The sequence below is a fragment of the Procambarus clarkii genome, chromosome 4, assembly GCF_040958095.1.
Source record: "Procambarus clarkii isolate CNS0578487 chromosome 4, FALCON_Pclarkii_2.0, whole genome shotgun sequence".
In the NCBI taxonomy this organism is placed as follows: Eukaryota; Metazoa; Arthropoda; class Malacostraca; order Decapoda; family Cambaridae; genus Procambarus; species Procambarus clarkii.
In genome coordinates this window covers 45,107,932-45,131,477 of record NC_091153.1, presented here as the reverse complement: position 1 = coordinate 45,131,477, position 23,546 = coordinate 45,107,932, and the positions used below count along the sequence as shown (strand labels likewise).

Here is a 23,546-nt window from a genome sequence, read left to right as displayed (position 1 = left end):
TCCAGTAATCTGAGTCCAATTTTGGTCGCCAACAATAAACTCTTCAATAAAATAATTAAGTTTTTTCTACATTCAGATTTTGAAATATAAAAATTACGCTAAATATGCAAATAATTGTAGCCAAGTTACAAAAAATATAAAATCCACATTTGATCCGAATAATTAATTAGCTTATAAAATTACATACACTGAGATGAAGACCCAATATATATATATATATATGTATGTGTATTAAAATACAAATTTTTGGATGCAACGCAAAATTTTGTTCTCTAATACACTTTCACATATATAGTGGGTCTTTCCTTCACCTTCACTTAAGCACTACGGCATTGTAGTAAGTTTCTCAATTACATATATTTTGCTTAACTAGATTTTGAGACAATATAGACAAAATGTCAAGATGACATTCACACACATGGAGGTTAATGACCTTACTTGCTTCTCACACTTCTAATAGCCAACATTTTGAGAGCCTCACAATGTCTCATAACCTCATAGAACCTAACAAACCTTCAGAGACTCAAAGTTTCTGATGAGGCTATAAGAAATCCAGAGAACTTTAAAGGAAATTAGAAATCATCACGAACCATCAGAGAGCATCGTAGGGCAATAAGAGAGAGCCCCTCATAAAGACTCAGAGAACTATAAAAAGTCTTAAAGATCCTAGCAGACGTTCATAAATTCCTCAGAGAGCTTCAGAGAACATCAAAGAGAATCTTTCAGCTTCCAGGAAGCCTAACCCAAGCAAGCCTCACAGAGCCTCAGAAAAAATTGGAGAGCCTCATAGATACTTTACAGTCTCAGAAAAAGATGAAATGCTGCACTAATGACTGAATTCACAAGCTGTAATTGTCAAAGTAAAGGCAAAAAATAAAACGGCAAAAAACTGACTGGCTATTAATTTTGTTTTGTTACTGGAACCACACATTTTATTATTTCTCTTATTTTATTATTATTATTGTTTTATTATATCATACTTATTATTAAAATTATTATAATTTGACTGAGTTTTGTGAAATGCGTTGCTTTATAACATCAATGCAGACAAACTCTAAACATTACATAGTTGTTTAGGAAACAACTAGCGACTGCAGAATGACAATAACCAGGCGCTTTCAAGTTAATAAATAATGTATATTCGTGGGGTACATTGCTATACTTTTCATCCTATAGTTGTTATACACTGTTGAATATTCGTGGGGTATATTATTGTCAAGGAGTTAATAACGGTCATATGTTAATCACTGTCATGGGGTTAACCACTTTCAAAGGTGTTAACCATTGTCACAGAGGTTAACCAGTGTCAACCACTAACTGTCCCATTCCCCCTCAACTATCGCAAAATTGCCCCTTCCCTACAACCACCATCCAATCATCTCTTTCCCCTCAACCACCATCCCGTCTCCCTGATTGACTGATTTACAGTTAATCACCAAACAATAGACGGCCTAGTTTAGAATATGACAAGTGCAATAAGAACTGAGTAAAGGTAATAGAAAAAGCGATCAAAGTGGCCAGTAGAACCAGAACTAAAATCCTAATAATAGGGAACTTTAACCACAGAGAAAGTGGAACCAGCGCTAAAATCCTAATAACTAGGGACACTTTAACGACAGGGAAAGTGGAACCAGAGCTAAAATCCTAATAATAGTGAACTTTAACCACAGGAAAACAGACTAGATAAATAAGGACTCCCACATGTGTGATGCCAGTTATAGGGAGCATAACTGGCAGACAAACCTTAAAGCCTAATATTACAGAACCAACAATTGTAAGAGGATTCACCAGTAACATCTAGATCTCCTGTTTTCCACAAATAAAACAGATGTTTACAATCGACTTGAGAATGATCCAGGACGGACCGAAACATCGTAGTCCCTTCACTTTCTAGTGTGTGGTTTGGTCAACATATTTCAGCCCCGTTATTGTGACTCCTCGTCTGCAAATGTTTACAAATTAGAGTACACGATGCCTCTAGAAGCTAGCGACCACTGAACTGTCATGCTTGAATACATAGTGGAGCTAAACGAGTTGGTTACACAAACCCGTTGAAGAAGAAGATAGAAGATTACAGACGCAGGGGCTACAAAAAGATGAGGGGCCTTTTGTGTGTGAAATCCAATGGGAAAGAGATGTGGAAGGGAAGGTAGCAAATGAGATAATGGAATTCATTACACACAGAGATCACACTAACGTGATGTATCAAATGAACAAATCCACAAGGGCCGTGACGAGGATTCGAACCTGCGTCCGGGAGCATCCCAGGCTCCCTGGGATACTCTCGGACGCAGGTTCGAATCCTCGTCACGGCCCTTGTGGATTTGTTCATTTTAATGGAATTCATTATTGGGAAATGTGCAGATACAACGAGGCTCTTCATACCAGTCAAGAAGGAGATGGATGAGAAAAGTGTGGTAAACCCCTGATGCAATAGACAATGCATGCAAGCTATTCAAAACAATCCTGGCAAAAGTACAGAGAACCAGGAATTACAATAGAGTGGAATTAAAGAGAACAAGAACAGGCCAAAGAAGTAAATCTCACAATCTTAGAGAATGGAAGGAATAGAGGAGAAATATAACCACAACAAACAAGATACTAAAGGAATAGATAAGCTGGATAAAGATAGCCTCATCAACTTGAAAGAAAACGGGACAAGACGACACAGGTGGAAGCTGCGAACGCAATTGTGCCGAAGGAATGTAAAGAAATACTGATACCTAGCACAGGAAGTCAACAAGTGGAATGCACTGAAAGAAGTTGTGGAAGCCACCTCCATCCACAAATTTAAAGTCCAGATTCGACAAAGAATTTAAACGTTAGAATAGTTAAATTATAACCCAACAAGGCCCACTCTCCCCATAAACACTGTTAGGTAAATAAGTACTACCACACTGCCCCTCCCCCCCCCTCACCCACCACAACAAGGAAAAAGCCACGTAGGAACTACTGGACCCATCGACCCATTGATTGATGAAGATTAAGCAACCCGTTCTCGCAAATTCGTAAAGTCAATATTGACTTATTAACTACGTGCATAGGTGATATACTAAACATAATAGATACCCCTAAAAAGATTCATAGAAAACACCGACCTTACCTAACCTTGTTAGTATCTTAAGATAAGCATCTTATTGCTTCGTAATTACAATTATTACTTAACCTATACCTATTATAGGTTAGGTAATAATTGTAATTACGAAGCAATAAGATGCTTATCTTAAGATACTAACAAGGTTAGGTAAGGTCGGTGTTTTCTATGAATCTTTTTAAGGGTATCTATTATGTTAAGTATGTCACCTATGCACATATTTAATAAGTCAATACTGACTTATTAAATTTGCGAGAACGGGTTGCAACAAGCCTCCCAAAAGGTGGCACGGGCATGAATAACCCGTAAATGGTGGCCCTTTTGAGCCATTACCTATTGACCCAATGCTTGTTATATTTTTTTTTTTTTTTTTTTTTTTTTTGAGATATATACAAGAGTTGTTACATTCTTGTACAGCCACTAGTACGCGTAGCGTTTCGGGCAAGTCCTTAATCCTATGGTCCCTGGAATACGATCCCCTGCCGCGAAGAATCGTTTTTTCATCCAAGTACACATTTTACTGTTGCGTTAAACAGAGGCTACAGTTAAGGAATTGCGCCCATTAAATCCTCCCCGGCCAGGATACGAACCCATGACATAGCGCTCGCGGAACGCCAGGCGAGTGTCTTACCACTACACCACGGAGACTGCAATATATATATACATATGTTGTACCTAGTAGCCAGAACGCAGTTCTTGGCCTACTATGCAAGGCCCGGTTTGCCTAATAAGCAAAGTTTTCCAGAATTTCAATATTTTTCTCATTTTTTCTTATGAAATGATAAAGCTATTCATTTCATTATGTATGAGCTATTTTTTTTGTTAAATTCGAGTTAAAACTAACGTAGATATATGACCGAACCTAACCAACCCAACCTAACCTTATTATATATTATATTATATATTATATAATATTATATTATATAATATAATATTATATAATATAATAATAATATTTTAAATAAACCAATAGGAAACAATTTATTGACAATAAAGAAAATCACTCGGCCTATTAGGCAAATCGGACCTTGCATAGTAGGCCGAGAAGTGCGTTCTGGCTACTAGGTTCTCAGCCTACTATGCAAGGCCCGATTTGCCTAATAAGCCAAGTTTTCCTGAATTAATATATTTTCTCTAAATTTTTTCTTATGAAATGATAAAGCTACCCATTTCATTATGTATGAGGTCAATTTTTATTTATTGGAGTTAAAATTAACGTAGATATATGACCGAACCTAACCAACCCTACCTAACCTATCTTTATAGGTTAGGTTAGGTTAGGTAGCCGAAAAAGTTAGGTTAGGTAGTCGAAAAAACATTAATTCATGAAAACTTGGCTTATTAGGCAAATCGGGCCTTGCATAGTAGGCTGAGAAGTCCGTTCTGGCTACTAGGTACGATATATATATATATATATATATATATATATATATATATATATATATATATATATATATATATATATATATATATATCTGTATTCAACAGCAAGGGCTGCTAGAGGCAAGGTCAGCTCAACACAAGACGAATCGATAAAGCTTGTTTTCTGTTTGTTAAAACCTAATATATTGTTAGATTAGGATGTATCACCTTAAGTTAGGCTGGGGCCTGACAGCTGAACGAACAGCGCTCGGGATTCGTAGTCCTAAGGTTCCAGGTTCGATCCCCGGCGGAGGCGGAAACAAATTGGGCAGAGTTTCTTCCACTCTGATATCCCTGTTCATCTAGCATTAAATAGATACCTGGGAGTTAGACAGCTGCTACGGGCTGCTTCCTGGGGGTGTGTAACAAAAAAGAGGCCTGGTCGAGGACCGGGCCGCGGGGACGCTAAGCCCCGAAATCATCTCAAGATAACCTCAAGAATTCAAGAATTAAGACCCAGGAGGTGATAAACCAGGAAGTGATATAATAGGTGTTCACATCAGTGATGAACTCAAGAGCTTCTGAATATTAATCAGCCTTCTGAAACCTGGATAACGATTATATTTAAAGCAATGTTTACCACGTCCAAGAGTCCAGCACTAGAGTAAACAGCACTAGCATGGTACCCCGACCCCATAAACATAGGGCAAGCGAAACACTGATAGGCTGGCTACCAGACTGGGCTCAGGACTCATAGAAGATAGGTTAGGTTAGGTTAGAAGAGAAGATAGGGCTATCTCCGATACTCAGATCAGCTAAAGGGAGCATTCTACAGTAGCCTAAGCTAGCCTAAGTTAGCCTCAGCTAGCCTAAGTTAGCCTCAGCTAGCCTAAGTTAGCCTCAGCTAGCCTAAGTTAGCCTCAGCTAGCCTAAGCTTTGTGTTCAAAGAAAAAATAGGCTATCTCCAATATTCAGATCAGCTAAAAGGAGCATTCTACAGTAACCTAAGCTAGTCTAAGCTAGCCTAAGCTAGCCTAAGTTAGCCTAAGCAAGCCTAAGCTAAGTGTTCGAATAGAAGATAGGCTATCTCCATACCTACCTAAGTGGATATGATAAACAGAGGCTCGAGTATTTACATCAGATTACCTTGACAAAAACTGGGTCGCCGAGGCTCTGCAACACCATCCTAATATTACAAAACACAAATGTTGCTGTTAGAAACATAAAGGAAGAGAACTCACATCAGTGTTTGCTAAACTGGCGAAGGTAGGGATAATCCTGAGGAACCTCTCTCTCTCTCTCTCTCTCTCTCTCTCTCTCTCTCTCTCTCTCTCTCTCTCTCTCTCTCTCTCTCTCTCTCTCTCTCTCTCCCTCTCTCCCTCTCTGCCTGCGTGTGGGAGCTGACTCCTTTAGAAGGCGTCTGAGCAGTCCGTACTCCTAAGGGTTCCCAACGTCAAGAAAACGGTTAATTTAAAGTAGTCTCTCCTAACCTATCAAGAGGACCCAAAGCAGAAAACGGGACAGTACGTCACTTTCGCCAGCCGCTTCCATTTTTCTAGTACGACAATTTTTGGCCTTATGTAACGCATACGAGCGAAAAGCGACGTTCTGTGTAAGGGGACAGGTTGTAGGAGTTAATGATTAAGCGCCGTCGAGCAGTCCTATTGGCTAGCGGCGTGTCTCACTTCTCTTTGAGCTCTGCTGAGAAGGTGCACTGACCTCTCAATCTAGTTTAAATTACTCAGCATACTTTTTGGCTGAACGGGCCTCAGCACTCAGCATACTTGTTGACTGAACGTGCCTCAGCACTCAGCATACTTTTTGGCTGAACGGGCCTCAGCACTCAGCATACTTGTTGACTGAACGTGGAACTGGACCAAGTTTTGGAGCCGGGGAGCACTTGGAAACTATTTTTGTCCGGCAAAGAACTAGCAGACTGATGAACTAGCCTAGTGAGCGGACGGGGGGGGGGGGGAGGGGGGGTTTACTAGCCTAGTGAGCGGACAGCGGGGTTACTAGCCTAGTGAGCGGACAGCGGGTTACTAGCCTAGTGAGCGGACAGCGGGGGTTACTAGCCTAGTGAGCGGACAGCGGGGGTTACTAGCCTAGTGAGCGGACAGCGGGTTACTAGCCCTAGTGAGCGGACAGCGGGGGTTACTAGCCTAGTGAGCGGACAGCGGGGTTACTAGCCTAGTGAGCGGACAGCGGGTTACTAGCCTAGTGAGCGGACAGCGGGGGTTACTAGCCTAGTGAGCGGACAGCGGGGGTTACTAGCCTAGTGAGCGGACAGCGGGTTACTAGCCCTAGTGAGCGGACAGCGGGGGTTACTAGCCTAGTGAGCGGACAGCGGGTTACTAGCCTAGTGAGCGGACAGCGGGGGTTACTAGCCTAGTGAGCGGACAGCGGGTTACTAGCCCTAGTGAGCAGACAGCAGGTTACTAGCCTTGTGAGCGGACAGTGGGTTACTAGCCTAGTGAGCGGACAGCGGGTTACTAGCCTAGTGAGCGGACAGCAGGTTACTAGCCTAGTGAGCGGACAGCGGGTTACTAGCCTAGTGAGCGGACAGCAGGTTACTAGCCTAGTGAGCGGACAGCGGCGGGTTACTAGCCTAGTGAGCAGACAGCGAGGTTACTAGCCTAGTGAGCGGACAGCGGGTTACTAGCCTAGTGAGCGGACAGCGGGTTACTAGCCTAGTGAGCGGACAGCGGCGGGTTACTAGCCTAGTGAGCGGACAGCGGGTTACTAGCCTAGTGAGCGGACAGCGGGTTACTAGCCTAGTGAGCGGACAGCAGGTTACTAGCCTAGTGAGCGGACAGCGGGGGTTACTAGCCTAGTGAGCGGACAGCAGGGTTACTAGCCTAGTGAGCGGACAGGGGTCACTATACCACTGATGGTGTTAAATTCATCATTCATCAAATTAATCCGCTGAGAGAGAGAGAGAGAGATTAGCAGATTCGTAAGTGTGTCTAGAGATTCGAATCGCTGTTGTTAGTGAACCAGATGTTGATCCAGATCTGGGACCAGATTCACGAAGCAGTTACGCAAGCACTTACGAACGTGTACATCTTTCCTCAATCTTTGACGGCTTTGGTTACATTTATTTAACAGTTTACAAGCATGAAAAGTTCCCAATAAACTTTTTATTGTTATAAACAGCCTCCTGGTGCTTCGGAGCTCATTAACTGTTTAATAATTGTAAACAAAGCCGCCAAAGATTGAGAAAAGGTGTACAGGTTCGTAAGTGCTTGCGTAACTGCTTCGTGAATCTGGCTCCAGGCCATGTACCACCTCTCTATGGGGCAATGATAAACTGATAGATGTACAATGGAGAGAGAGAGGGAGAGAGAGAGAGAGAGAGAGAGACAGAGACAGAGAGAGACAGAGAGAGACAGAGACAGAGAGAGACAGAGAGAGACAGAGACAGAGACAGAGAGAGAGAGAGAGAGAGAGAGAGAGAGAGAGAGAGAGAGAGAGAGAGAGAGAGAGAGAGAGAGAGAGAGAGAGAGAGAGAGAGAGAGAGAGAGAGACAGAGAGAGAGAGAGAGAGAGAGAGAGAGAGAGACAGAGAGAGAGAGAGAGACAGAGAGAGAGAGAGAGACAGAGAGAGAGAGAGAGAGAGAGAGAGAGAGAGAGAGAGAGAGAGATGAACTATCGTAGAACAAGATATATACATGTGTTTTTGTGTCCTTTTTCGCTGTTTGACGAAATCTTTGAGTGGCAGAGGAGGAGGAATAAAGAAATAAGGAAGGAGTTAGCAAAGAGAGAAAATGCACTCAACTTCAAAGCGAAACAGACTTCACGAAAGTGAATGGAGGAAGAGTCCAACAAACAAACAAATATTGTATCCGATGACATAAGACCCATCACCTTGTTAACAAAGAATAAAACAAACAAACACACACGTTCTCACAAGCAACAAGTCGATAAAGCGAACAGAAATAACGTGTTTGAAATGAGTTCTCTTGAGATGATTTCGGGGCTTAGCGTCCCCGCGGCCCGGTCCTCGACCAGGCCTTCTTTTTCTTACACACCCCCAGGAAGCAACCCGTAGCAGCTGTCTAACTCCCAGGTACCTATTTACTGCTAGGTGAACAGGAACATCAAGGTGGAAGAAACTCTGCCCATTTGTCTCCGCCTCCACCGGGGATCGAACCCCGGAACCTCAGGACTTGCAAGAGGGCTAACCAGTACTACCAAAGTACGTCTCAAAGTAGCAGTATTGTGCAAGAACGGAATCCGTCGCCACAGAATATAGTCAAGGCCGACACATGATACATAACACAACAGACTGGGTGATCACTCAACCGGTTCCCTTCTAAGAAGGCCGCATTTTGACGTATTACACTAAGGCCAAAAAATCGTACTTGAAAATGGTAGCTGCTGGCGAAATTGACATACTGTCCCGTTTTCTGTTTTGGGTCCTCTGGTAGGTTATGTTCCTGTCTATGACGTGTACGGTATTGTGTTGAGTCGCTGATTGTCTGTCTGTCTCTCTATCTGTCTGTGCTCTGTATTGAGTCTGTCTCTCCACCTGTGTATTCACATAGATGTGCTTGCAGGGGTTCAGCTCTGGCTCTTTCGGCCCGCCTTTCAACTGTCAATCAATCAACTGGCATACATATATATTTTTTTTTTCACACACACACACACACACACACACACACACACACACACACACACACACACACACACACACACACACACACACACACACACACACACACACATCCCCAGGAAGCAGCCCGTAGCAGCTGTATAACTATTTACCCATTTACATAGGTAAATAGCTATGTGAACAGATGCATCAGGGTGAAAGAAACGTTGCCCATTTGTTTCCGCCATCGCCAGGGATCGATCCCCGGACCCTAGGATGACGAACCCCGAGCGCTGTCCACTCAGCCGTCAGGCCCCCTGTGCCCTGCATTACGTCCACGTTTAACTGAACTAATCTTAATCTAACGTAATCAAAAGAGTATACAAGTTCGTGTTTTATATATAGTGTAGACGAGGCATGTGACATGAGGATCACTATGACATGACAATGCTGGTGACAGTGGAGGTCTTAGTGGATTTACTCAGAGCACAGTCATCAGGCATTTACGAAACCTCTACATCTTGCCCTCAATCATGGCGGTTTAGTCTGTATTTATTAAAGAATTTATAAGCTTGGAAACCTCACAACCCGAGGTTATTGCAGACGAGGAGTCACAATAACGTGGCTGAAATATGTTGACCAAACATATCAAACGTCCCTTCACTAGAAAGTGAAGGGACGACGACGTTTCGGTCCGTCCTGGACCATTCTCAAGTTATGATTGCTACAACCTCATAACTGGCAATCCCCTCACAGTGCTCAAGAGAGAACTGGATAAGCACCTCCAAAGGATACCTGATCAACCAGGCTGTGACTCATACGTCAGGCTGCGAGCAGCCGCGTCCAACAGCCTGGTTGATCAGTCCAGCAACCAGGAGGCCTGGTCGACGACCGGGCCGCGGGGACGCTAAGCCCCGGAAGCACCTCAAGGTAACCAAGGTAACCTCGTTGTGTTTCGGAGCTCATAACAGTGTCAAACAAAGCAGGCAAGATGTACAGGTTTCGCAAGGAAGCAGTCGTGTGATGCGAGAGTGTGTGGGAGGAAACAACTGACCTAATTGATAAGACAATGGTGTTTGGGTGAAGGTAAACGTCTGACCTTGAGAGATACTGAGAATAAGTTGACATACTCATCGTCAACTCCAGAAGCGTCCTCTTGCGCACACACACACAACACTCTGTACACCAGTAGATTGACGGCTGAAAGGCGGGACCAAAGAGCCGAAGCTCATCCCCCCCGCAAGTACAACTAGGTGAGTACACACACACCTAGTTGTACTTGCGTGCGTTCTCTTATTCGAGAACCATTCTTTGTAGGACGATATATTATATATATATATATATATATATATATATATATATATATATATATATATATATATGAGAGAGAGAGAGAGAGAGAGAGAGAGAGAGAGAGAGAGAGAGAGAGAGAGAGAGAGAGAGAGAGAGAGAGAGAGAGAAAGTGAAACACAACAACTAACGTTTAATTCTCCTTTCCTCAAACGCTTTCACCGCCCCAGTCCGTACATCCTAAGATTTCCCAACGTCAATAAAACGGTCAATTTAAAGTAGTCTCTCCTAACCCACCAGAGGACCCAAAACAGAAAACGGGACAGTACGCTCACTGTCGCCAGCCGCTTCCATTTTCTAGTATGACAATTTTTTAGCCTTAGGTAACGCATACGAGCGAAAAGCGACGTTTATTGTAGGACTTCAAGTTGCTATATAAATCTTATACACTAGTTATCCCTGGAACACGACTCGAGGGCAAACATTTAATGATTATTCCACATTTTGTCCATAGGTGATAACACGCCGTCATCAGCGATAAAAAACAAAGAAAAAATTATCAAGCAAAATATAAACTTAAAAAATACCAATAAAAGTTTAAATTTGTATAAAAACCGATATCAATTAAGAAAACCATGACGATAGAACTTTATGAAAAGATATAAGAGTTTAACAATCTTCTTGCAGGTCTCTCAGTTATACAACCTTAGTATATATATATATATATATATATATATATATATATATATATATATATATATATATATATATATATATATATATATATTTATGTATGTACATAAATTCTAGAGTATTTATGTACATACACGATTATGTACATAAATACTCTAGAATCGTGTAATACATAAAAATAAAACAAATTTATATTTTATTGCAAAACGTGTCGTATTTAGCCAGGTTTCTACCATAAACTTTTCAAGTTCCTAGAATATGTCACCTAAGACATATTAGTTTTGATCCAAAGAAGGACAAATTTTAGAAGCTGTCAGAATTACATTTTAAAATATTGATCTTGTGACATGATGAGGGGAAGGGGCTGTGAGGAGGAGGAGGAGGATGAGTGACGGGAGACGATGAAGTATGAGACATGATGAATGAGGGGGAGACGATGGCTAAAGCAATAATAAGAGTAAACAAAGACAATAAACAATTGAGCATCGGCCGAGCAGCATAAAAAACGGGCATCACCTGAACGTGATAAAGAAAAAGGGGGAACTGAAAGAAAAAATAAATAGGAGCTGAAGGACTCTTCAAATTTACCTGGATGAGGTGCGGGGGAGGGCGTCTGCGCCTGTGTGTGTTCTTCTGGCAGGCACACAGGACGATGAGGAGCAAGAAGCCTAGCCCGAGGAAGCCTGTGCCGGCCCCGATGATGGCATATTTGTTGATTTCTGACCCTGGAGGGAGGCCACTGTCAAACACGGTCGCTGTAGATGAAATAATTATGAAATACGTGACACATATCAGTATAGGAAGAGGTACACACGCACACAAAGCCGTCTAAGAGGTCTGTTTCTACGGTATATACAAACACACAAAACCGTCACGAAGGTTTATCAATAAACGTATCAATAAACACACAAACCAACGTCAAGATTTTGTGTAAATATATATACATACAAAACCGTCACAAAGGTTTTGGCAAGAGACATAATCAGACAGACGTCACATTGGTTTTATCTAAAGAACTGCACCAAGACAGTCGTTACAACTATCGTCTAGATAATTAGAAAAAAGGGCTAAACAATCATCAAAGGTTCTAGTATACATGACATTCAAGTAAGGGAGTAGGTATAGAAAAGCAAGACTGATGCATCGTGGGAATTCAACAGGCACGAACCTAATAGAGAAAGGAATTGTGGCAAGCAATACCTACATATGTGTGTGTGTGTGTGTGTGTGTGTGTGTGTGTGTGTGTGTGTGTGTGTGTGTGTGTGTGTGTGTGTAATTACCTAAGTGTAATTACCTAAGTGTAGTTACAGGATGAGAGCTACGCTCGTGGTGTCCCGTCTTCCCAGCACTCTTTGTCATATAACGCTTTGAAACTACTGACGGTCTTGGCCTCCACCACCTTCTCACTTAACTTGTTCCAACCGTCTACCACTCTATTTGCGAAGGTGAATTTTCTTATATTTCTTCGGCATCTGTGTTTAGCTAGTTTAAATCTATGACCTCTTGTTCTTGAAGTTCCAGGTCTCAGGAAGTCTTCCCTGTAGATTTTATCAATTCCTGTTACTATTTTGTACGTAGTGATCATATCACCTCTTTTTCTTCTGTCTTCTAGTTTTGGCATATTTAATGCTTCTAACCTCTCCTCATAGCTCTTGCCCTCTTGTGTGTGTGTGTGTGTGTGTGTGTGTGTGTGTGTGTGTGTGTGTGTGTGTGTGTGTGTGTGTGTGTGTGTGTGTGTGGCTCACGCACCAACCTTACATGTGCACTCACACACTTCATAACACTCTATATATACAAGCATACTCAGAAACTTTTACTGGTCCTAGGGCTCTAAATAAAATAGTTAAAAATATGCATGATAAGGTGCACAATGCTGACACAGAGCATTATGGCATAGAGCGGCTATAGTCCGTGGGCTCTAGAGCTCTGGAGTCAAACTTAGGTTTTAAGCCGTGTGAGGTGTTGGCCAGGTGTACATTTATTAACAATTATTATTGTCATTAATTAAAAGTACACTGACAACATGTTTTATTCATTATACTGTAAGTCTCTATATATTTTATGCATTCAACTTTTGGGGACAATATGAGTACGCAAGACCCAGCGTCAAGCATAGTAGCTGAGTCACGCAGCCAATATGCGTGACGCATATTGGCTGCGTCACGCAGTCTGAATGGGTCACGCATGTTTGCGTTACGCAAATTGGCTGCGTCACTTGATGTCAGGGGCTGAAGCTTCAGCGAAGTATAAGCTCAAAATGGCAAGCAATAATTTGATCAAGCTTTAATGGGAAAGTTTGAGCACACATTGAATTACAGTGACCTCGGGTACACATATTGGTTCAAGAAACTGTTAAAAAAACAACAAAATAATAATAAATTTGGAGTGGGTTTAAGCAGAGACAATGCGAACAGAATGTTTAAAGGGTATTATTATATAATTAGAATATAAGTTAAGTATTCAGCTAATTTAATACTTCAGTGATCTCGAGGGTTTGACTCTTGCTCCAAATTTTATTAATTCAGGAAATATTGACAATTATGTAAAACATGTACTTCTCCTGCTGTCAGCCCTAACACCGAAGACATGCAAAGGCAAAAATCTTTATGAGAAAGTAGTTATCTTTCCGAATGCACAAGCATCATCTTTATAAGAGAACTTTTTTTGGGTTAAGGAATGATAGTGTCTTACCAGCTCCCGGAGCGAGCTGGACGAGGCCCACCACCAGCAGGATAATGCCCAAGAGGACGCACACCACCGAGATGTGTAGCAAGGACACACGCCCGCACAGGTAACCGTGGACACACCGGTGACCGCAGCCGTGTGTCCCGCTCTGCTTCTGCTGTGTCTTGGGAGAGATGACGGGAGACTGCTTGGGCGAGGCGGCCGGCGACGCCTGTGGAGTAGTTCGTGGAGACGCCTTCGGACTCCGTACTGGGGTTGGGAGGCCTGGCAGAGACGCAGCTGGGTTATACCAATTCATGAGAGAAAATGTTCTACTTTTTAATTCAGGCCTGATTGGGGTTAGTAAGCAACTTTAAAAGACAAAATAAATTAGCTCTAGGCTTGATTCTTGGACAGAAATTAGGCAAGTAATTTAAGGCGAGATAAGGAACGTCTGGGTTATATTATTCACAACACAACTGTATATTTCACAATATAAACTACTCATTAATAATTTACACATACTAATGAAGAATTACCACAAGCAATATAACATCTGCTATAGTTATGCATTTCTTGACATATAATAGGAGAAAGTCTGAAACACAATAAGAACCAACACCATGCCTGAGTCAATACTGCAGTGTGATACACCAAGGGATACAGTATGAGGTAACACTGTATTCAGTGAGACTTAAGGAAGACAGCAAGATGTGTGACAACAGGTGGAGGAGAGGCTTCCTTGAGGAAGCCTCACAACAAGACCTACTACGTGGAAGCCTCATGGGCACACTCAGTAATTTTGGAATTAAGAGGAAATAAAAGAGACAGAAAATATATTAAAAAATGCAGCCAATGAAAACGAATGAGTTGGATGCAATCCAGGTAAGAAAACTTTGTTGGCATATAAAGAAGTAACACAACAATCCATACACAACACACAGGAGACGCAGCCTACTACCCTGCCTCGGGGTCCACTCGACTATAAACTTATGAACATTGTTTAATTTAAACTGGTTTGATTTGCATTTCAAAGGTAATTTGTATTTTATCGTTTACTAGGGGGAACAATACCATTAAGAGTTAAATGCCAGAGAGTTCATATACTCAATTTGTCAGTCTAAATCACAATTCTTAAAAATTCTTATATTAAAATTTTCCTCTACGAAAAACATGAGTTAAGACAAACAAATCTAATTTGAAAAATAACCTGTTAATCTTGATTGTTGCTGGAACTTGTATTTCATGTAGAGGAAAAAATTAAATTACGAATAGAATATTTAAGAAGCTTTGTGGAAAATGGAGCGGCAGCAGACAACGTCTCGAAGTACTCAGATCACATCACCGACCAGCAGCAGTGCGGGAGGCAAGGCGGTGGAAGGACGCGCAGGAGAGGCACGAAGGGAATACCACAATTGTGGAGAAGGGAAGGGAGACGGTGGAAGGGAATATGAGAATTATGGAAAGGGGGAAGAAAGACACGGAGAGGAAGGGAATACCACAATTGTGGAGAAGGAAGGGAGACGGTGGAAGGGAATATGAGAATTATGGAAAGGGAAAAGGAGGACACGAAGGAAAAGAAGGAAGGGAATACCACAATTGTGGAGAAGGGAAAGGAGACGGTGGAAGGGAATATGAGAATTATGGAAAGGGAAAAAATGAGAGGCAGGAAGGGAATACATGAGAGGAAAGGACAGCAGAAAAGACGGAGGAGAGGTTTTGGTAAAAATAAAATGATGAAGAATATTTTATGATACGAAGAAAAATAAATATATACTGTATATGAATTCACCAAGATAGTGGAGACATGGAAATAAGGCAAGAAGAACGTAACCATTAAAAATAACAATGATGAATTAATAAATAGGCTTAAGAAAATTAGATATTGGAAACGAAACACCCCCCCCAACGATTTTTTGAGTGGGGAGGCTTTTGGAAGAGAGAGAGAGAGAGAGAGTGAAAGAGAAATAAATATATAAGAGAGAGAGAGAGAGAGAAAGAGAGAGAGCAAGCCCACACCGACGACTGGACGGTTAATGAAGCAACAGCTGAGGTAGTAAATAGGGTAAGCATGAGAGGAACACTGGCGTCAACTGGGCTAGGCTTACCCCTCCTTCCCCCTTGGGGACGCACTAAGCAGCACAGAACATAAACAAACAATGCTGTATATCTAAGGGGTCACATTTGTAAAAAAAAAAAGAAGTAACGGCAATTATTTGTATATATATCTATATATATCACAACAAAATGATTTAATAAAATATATAAATTATGCTATGAATCTTATTAAAGGAAATTTAAAGCTTTTTTAATGAGTTTAAACTTGGTGTTTTGATGAATAACTAAGGCAAGTTACATTATTCGACAACCATGGATACAAACAGCTTGTTTTGCTAATTATATCAAATGAATAAGGCATTAATTTATGCTAGTTTAAATACAACTGCATTGTTTACTTTCAACTTGAGTAACAAAAATTAATTACATTACAAAAACATATATTTTAATCGTTTCAAGAATAGCTTAAAAAGCTGATTCAAAATGCAGGGTTGTCGAAAGTAATTTTATGCTACAAAACAGGAACAAAAGATGTATTGGAAGCAGAGAATGGCGAGAGGTACCACTGGTGAAGGTTCTCCAGCTGCTCGTGAGGCCTCAGTAATCTTTAGCTCCACCTGCAGGTTCAACATAGATAACAGTTGTACACCTTAGTTTAATCTTAAAGGTACAAGCCATTACAGCAAGTTTGAAAGCTACATAAAACCCTGTGACGTTATTGATATACTTGGCGTCGACAAGCGTTTAAATCTGAATTATAGCCTAATGTGACCTAAGGAAACATTATTATATTTGCTCACATACACACGAATAAGGACAAAAAGGGTAACACTTATCTTTTTTAGGTAAGAAAAAGGTACATTTATCACTTGTAAGGAAAAAGGTTTACCTAGGAGTGCATATATCCCTTTAAGTTTTACATTAGCAATTTACTTCGATTTGTAATTTACCTGAGAGCCACTCTCTCTCTCTCTAGAAGCCTCGGCGAGGACAGGAAGCCGGCGGCTTGTCTTAAAGGTTCCTCCCTACCATTGATCCTCAGGATTCTTTTCCCAATTGGATTTTGAACTGCAGTAATATCTTGACATTTACGGTTTCGGCGGGTAGGTAGTTCCATGGGTTTATAACCCTATGGGTGCTAGAATTTCGCCTGTTCTCTGTCCTACATGATGACTTGTTGAGCTTAAAGCTGTTGTTGACCAAACCACACACTAGAAAGTGAAGGGACGACGACGTTTCGGTCCGTCCTAGACCATTCTCAAGAATCGACTTAATAATGGTCCAGGACAGACCGAAACGTCGTCGTCCCTTCACTTTCTAGTGTGTGGTCTGGTCAACATATTTCAGCCACGTTATTGTGACTCCTCGTCTGCTTAAAGCTGTTGCCTCTTGCATAGTTACATTTGTAAACAGAGAAATGAAGCTAGTGACTGGGGATACATTTAACAATTGCAGTTATTTAAGACATATGGCAATGTTGTGGCAAAATAAAATATTTGTTTTACAGTACATTCGTATGAAATGGATTTGTGGAAGCAAATTTTATTTTAGCTTACCTCCAAAAGCCCTTTCTGCTGCCGTGAGGAAAGAAAACGCAAATATTTATATAAAGGGATAATATTAGTAAACGGAGCACTGATTTTCCGACAAGAAAATATATTAATAAGCGTAAGATGGAAATTCTTGATATGACAAGGATGACTTTTTATTTGGTTTTATAATATTTTTTTCATATATAAATCCATAATTTTGTAAACTCTTCAAACAAGCGTTTTATTATTTCGAAAAGTTGACGTGGTGCTGTTGATTTTGGAGCGAAGACGACCAGAGGAACGGAAGCGCCCCGGCTGCTTGGGTTAGGAAAATGATGAAAGTTGTTGGAATTATCCTACAGTCTGTTTAGACAGCTGGCGTCGTCGATTAACCGTAAAGCGTGACTAAATCTCTCATATCTGGCATCGTCGTCCCGCGTGCCAGCCCCGTCTATTAGAACGGGAAGAGGCGGGAAATACACAACCGAAGCCTCGTACGAGCGCTGTAAAACCCAGTGCCGTAAGGATGCGCGGTAACCTCTTGGTTTCGGTACTACTGGCAGTAGGAAGATTGTCAGGCGGACACAATGGAGGTTCTCTGTGAGGCTTTCTGTCGGGATGGATGGCCCACGGACAATGGTAGAACCCCTTGAGAAGGTTCCAAAAGCTGATATATTAAAAATGGCAGGAGCTCGCGATATTGACGTGAAGTCCTGTTTTCTGTCCCTGGGTCCTCGGAGGAGATGAAGAACAGGCAGAATCGCGAGCAAGTCTCCCGACCGGCTGGAGTGGACGTGGGAGAGTTTAGTTACATAGCAAAAGGACAAAGACTCAAAATATGCAGCCGCATCTGCATATTTAGAGGCTCGGTGACTGCAAAAACCGATGTTTTGCTTTCCAACATTTTGCATGCGGAATTGGTGGGAGAAATATACGTTCACGTAGATAAGTCGCCTCTCCAGTCACTGGAGAGGCGACTGGACCAGGAGTCGGGCCGGGAAGGGGGGAACAGAATCCTAGTACCAAGTCCCCAGGGTTTGTGGGGACATCCGACAGGCTCCTCGCACCAGTGGGTCTCGCCCCGTAGGGAGGTAAGGGGATAGGAAGCAGGAAGGAGTGCGATCCCCGAGCTGGCAACACACGAGACGCTCCAATTTCAGGGGGCCCTCGACCTGGCATGGGGGAAGAGGACTGGCGAGGAAGGCATTGCTCCCAGCGTGGTAAAAAGGGCACTATTTTGGATGGGATCCAGCAGCGAGAGGAGAGACAGGGCCGCACAGCTACATGACTTACTACACATACTGGCCAGACAGACAACATTAGATTCATTGTTGTTTCCGCTTACACAGAACCAGAATGTTTTCAGTAACTGAGGTGCATATAATGCATGCTATCTCGTCACTACCTATTTGATATGTATACCCCGTAGGCCAGTCAGTATGAGTTTGACAGAGGTTGTGAGTCTGAAAGATCTGCCGCCTCTTTATATTTTAAAGTTGACACATTATTTATAAATACCTTCAAAGGAGCCGAGGGCCATTAAAGGTAGCAGAGAACACTTGTGTATGCGAGTCTCTTGAATTTGTTGACATTAGAGACTCATGAGTACCAGAAACCTTTCCACCAGTGTACCAGGAGCCAGTGGAGAGCCAGGACCTCGATGGTTTCTAAGCTCCTATTGACATCCAGTTCTTGGATGTCTAAGGGCTCCAAGAATGTCCAAATCTTCATGTTGGTTACCTGGAGCCCGTAGACCGCCAACACTCCTCCATCGGTACCGAAACCTTAGAGGTCTTTGGCTTCCAGGAACTTCCAGTGAAGTGGGCAAAACAAACTCAAAAAATACTAAAAAAATAAAGCACGATATATCATTGTGAATGAGGAGTCAGTCTGGGGTAGAGGAGTTGGTGTTCACAGGTTTAGCTTGTCTTCGAGTGCCTCGAGGACACGTACTCTCTCTTAAACTCGTCCAACGACTTGAGCTGGACGGTAGAGCGACGGTCACGCTTCATGCAGGTCGGCGTTCAATCCCCGACCGTCCATAAGTGGTTGGGCACCATTCCTTCCCTGCCCCGTCCCATCCCAAATCCATATTCTGACCCCTTCCAAGTGCTATATAGTCGTAATGGCTTGGTGCTTCCCCAGATAATTTCCTCTCTCTTTCTCTTAAATTGAACCTCCTCCCAGAACACCAGCTCCCCCTTCCCTGATCCAATTGTTTGCTACTAAATCATATCCTACGATATTATTCAGCCAATGAAAAGTTAGAACAAAATGGTCGAGAACATTTCTAATACGAAATAATTTTGGGTGATGACAAAATTACATTCCAATCATAAAATAACAACTAGGGTATATAGCATGGCAGCGTTCACATCTGTCTGTTTGATATAACAGGTAGATTATATAATGAACTGTTGCCAGTCATTCATCGGCTGGTAACTGTATTGACTTATGTAAACAACACACACACACTCCACATTAATGATCTAGGAGCTGATATCCACTGAACCAATTTTTTTTAGTATTTTAAACACTGAAATAACTTTTGTTATCCAGAGCCTATATTACATTGTGTTATAGAATGACATACCACTTGGAGTGGTTACTCCAGGTGGTAGTGTAGTTTATTATAGTAGTAACTGCTACAGATGAACTAGCCAGGAGTGCAGACGGCTGCCATGACAATACCCCGTGCTTATACTTCCAGAAGATGTGATACATAATGTAACTAAACTAGCAGTTACATAAATAAAATACATAAAGGAGGACTCTGCTCATGGGGCTCAACTCAAGAGTGGGGGGGGGGGGGGGAGGTGGGATGGTTTGAGGAGATGGTATAAAATATAACAATAATATACAACAGAGGTGAGAGATGCGTGGCAGTAAGAGGAGGGAGAGGCAGGGAGAAGGGAGGTCGGGGTTCGATAGCCGAGTTTTACCCTTCTTGGTGACCGCCGCGGAGGACTTTGCTAGATGACAAGTGTAAACATTACCAAAGGTGTGGGTATACATCTTTCACAAAAAGGGGGGAGGGAATACTTTGGCTACTTTGATTAAACTCTCAAGATATGGGGCCAAATATACAATATTTTGGTTTTAAAGCATTATATATGTACAACAACACATATCCTAGAGGTTTTTAAATACATATTTTGAATGATTTCAGTGTTATGAGGAGTTGGTTAGTGTGTGTGTGTGTGTGTGTGTGTGTGTGTGTGTGTGTGTGTGTGTGTGTGTGTATTCACCTAGTTGTGCTTGCGGGGGTTTGAGCTTCGGCTCTTTGGTCCCGTCTCTCAACCGTCAATCAACACTCAATCACCACACACACTCACCTGTGTGTGTGTGTGTGTGTGTGTGTGTGTGTGTGCGTGTGTGTGTGTGTGTGTGTGTGTGTGTGTGTGTGTGTGTGTGTGTGTGTGTAAGGGGGTCTCTTTATTTCTGTGTATATATCTAGTCATACGAGTGCTATCTATTGTTTATCACTAGTAAGACCAATTTATCTAGACATCTATCTGAAACAGGCAATTTATTGTGATAAACAGAGACTGCAGCTCCAGGACTCGCCTTAATTCTGTCCCATTTCAACCCTTCCCTTCGACCGTTCCTCTTTGCTTCTACCCTCCCTCCCTCCTTCCATATCTTCTTTCCCCTCCCCTTTCCCACGCTACAAACACCATTCCGCTCCCATTAACTAATCGTGTAAGGTCTAATCACATAAATCCTCTAATATATAAATATATATATATTCATTTAAAGGCTTGATATTTCTTGATGGGGTTCTGGGAGTTCTTGTACTCCCCCAAGCCCGGCCCGAGGCCAGGCTTGATTTGTGAGAGTTTGGTCCACCAGGCTGTTGCTTGGAGCGGCCCGAGGCCAGGCTTGACTTGTGAGAGTTTGGTCTACCAGGCTGTTGCTTGGAGCGGCCCGAGGCCAGGCTTGACTTGTGAGAGTTTGGTCCACCAGGCTGTTGCTTGGAGCGGCCCGAGGCCAGGCTTGACTTGTGAGAGTTTGGTCCACCAGGCTGTTGCTTGGAGCGGCCCGAGGCCAGGCTTGATTTGTGAGAGTTTGGTCCACCAGGCTGTTGCATGGAGCGGCCCGAGGCCAGGCTTGACTTGTGAGAGTTTGGTCCACCAGGCTGTTGCTTGGAGCGACCCGATGCCAGGCTTGACTTGTGAGAGCTTGGTCCACCACGCTGTTGCTTGGAGCGGCCCGAGGCCAGGCTTGACTTGTGAGAGTTTGGTCCACCAGGCTGTTGCTTGGAGCGGCCCGAGGCCAGGCTTGATTTGTGAGAGTTTGGTCCACCAGGCTGTTGCATGGAGCGGCCCGAGGCCAGGCTTGACTTGTGAGAGTTTGGTCCACCAGGCTGTTGCTTGGAGCGGCCCGATGCCAGGCTTGACTTGTGAGAGCTTGGTCCACCACGCTGTTGCTTGGAGCGGCCCGAGGCCAGGCTTGACTTGTGAGAGCTTGGTCCAACAGGCTGTTGCTTGGAGCGGCCCGCAGGCCCACATATCCACCACAGCCCGGGACAAAGATGGACAAGGAAGGAGGTACAGGTAAAGATGGACAAGAAAAGGGCACAGATAAAGGAATGGTGAAGAAAGTTGACATAAAATGAATCTTGCTAACTCGCCATGGGCGCTTGGGAGATGAGCTAAGCTGCCTCTCTCTCTCTCTCTCTCTACCCGGACACATTTTATTCTAATGGGGTTTATATTAACGTTTATATTAACGTTAGATTATCCATCTTCTCATATATTCGTTTCTTCTGATTTTCTCCATCTGCCTCTGTCGCTTCATGTCTATTTCTGTTGTCTATCACGGTCTATTCCAATTAGCCTCAACACAGCACTCGCGCAAACATGTTCTTCATCATTAGCCAGCATCATCTGGGACTGTGAGATGAGGATCAGTCACTAAGACCAGCATCCTGCCTGCTGGATGCTGAAGATGCGTTGCTATGGCAACATCTGACCGGTTTTCGTTCTCCCAAGAGAGTACAGTTGGAAATGTAAGATTGACTTAGGGGACTGAGTACACAAGGAGGGAGGGAGGGAGGACACTGAGGCCTCCGATAGTCGAAGCAGTTGGGCACTATTTCTCCCCTCTCCTACCCCTCACGTTCTACCACTGCTGAACCCCTACCCTAGTGTGTGTACTCACCTAGTTGTACTTGCGGGGGTTGAGCTCTGGCTCTTTGATCCCGCCTCTCAACCGTCAATCAATAGGTGTACAGGTTCCTGAGCCTATTGGGCTCTATCATATCTACACTTGAAACTGTGTATGGAGTCAGCCTCCACCACATTGCTTCCTAATGCATTCCATTTGTCAACCACTCTGACACTAAAAAAGTTCTTTCTAATATCTCTGTGGCTCATTTGGGCACTCAGTTTCCACCTGTGTCCCCTAGTGCGTGTGCCCCTTGTGTTAAATAGCCTGTCTTTATCATCCCTGTCGATTCCCTTGAGAATCTTGAATGTGGTGATCATGTCCCCCCTAACTCTTCTGTCTTCCAACGAAGTGAGGTTCAATTCCCGTAGTCTCTCCTCGTAGCTCATACCTCTCAGCTCGGGTACTAGTCTGGTGGCAAACCTTTGAACCTTTTCCAGTTTAGTCTTATGCTTGACTAGATATGGACTCCATGCTGGAGCCGCATACTCCAGGATTGGTCTGACATATGTGGTATATAATGTTCTGAAAGATTCCTTACACAAGTTTCTAAAGGCCGTTCTTATGTTAGCCAACCTGGCATATGCTGCTGATGTTATCCTCTTGATATGAGCTTCAGGGGACAGGTCTGGCGTGATATCAACCCCCAGGTGTTTCTCTCTCTCTGACTCTTGAAGTATTTCATCTCCCAAGTGATACCTTGTATCTGGTCTCCTGCTTCCTACCCCTATCTTCATTACATTACATTTGCTTGGGTTAAATTCTAACATCTATTTGTTCGACCATTCCTGCAGCTTGTCCTGGTCTTCTTGAAGTCTCAAGCTGTCCTCCTCTGTCTTAATCCTTCTCATAATTTTGGCGTCGTCAGCAAACATTGAGAGGAATGAGTCTATACCCTCTGGGAGATCATTTACGTATATCAGAAACAGGATAGGTCCAAGCACAGAGCCCTGTGGGACTCCACTGGTGACTTCACGCCATTCTGAGGTCTCACCCTCACTATAACTCTCTGCTTCCTATTGCTTAGGTACTCCCTTATCCACTGGAGCGCCCTACCAGTTACTCCTGCCTGTTTCTCCAGCTTATGCATC

At 42.9% G+C, this 23,546-nt stretch overlaps 1 protein-coding gene across 3 annotated transcripts in view; it reads right to left on the bottom strand.

The window, feature by feature from the left end:
- LOC123749886 (uncharacterized) overlaps window positions 1–23,546 on the bottom strand; it is a 55,892-nt gene that overhangs the window by 20,642 nt on the left and 11,704 nt on the right. Inside the window, exons 3-6 of one of the 3 annotated variants that reach the window (XM_069334166.1) lie at window positions 20,229–20,258; window positions 15,805–15,828; window positions 13,724–13,981; window positions 11,621–11,787 (exon numbers count right to left, since the gene is read on the bottom strand). In XM_069334166.1, coding sequence (XP_069190267.1) covers window positions 11,621–11,787; window positions 13,724–13,981; window positions 15,805–15,828; window positions 20,229–20,258 — 479 coding nt within the window. The remainder of the gene's footprint in view (window positions 1–11,620; window positions 11,788–13,723; window positions 13,982–15,804; window positions 15,829–20,228; window positions 20,259–23,546) is intronic. The other 2 variants (XM_045732018.2, XM_069334159.1) reach the window with 2 other exon arrangements.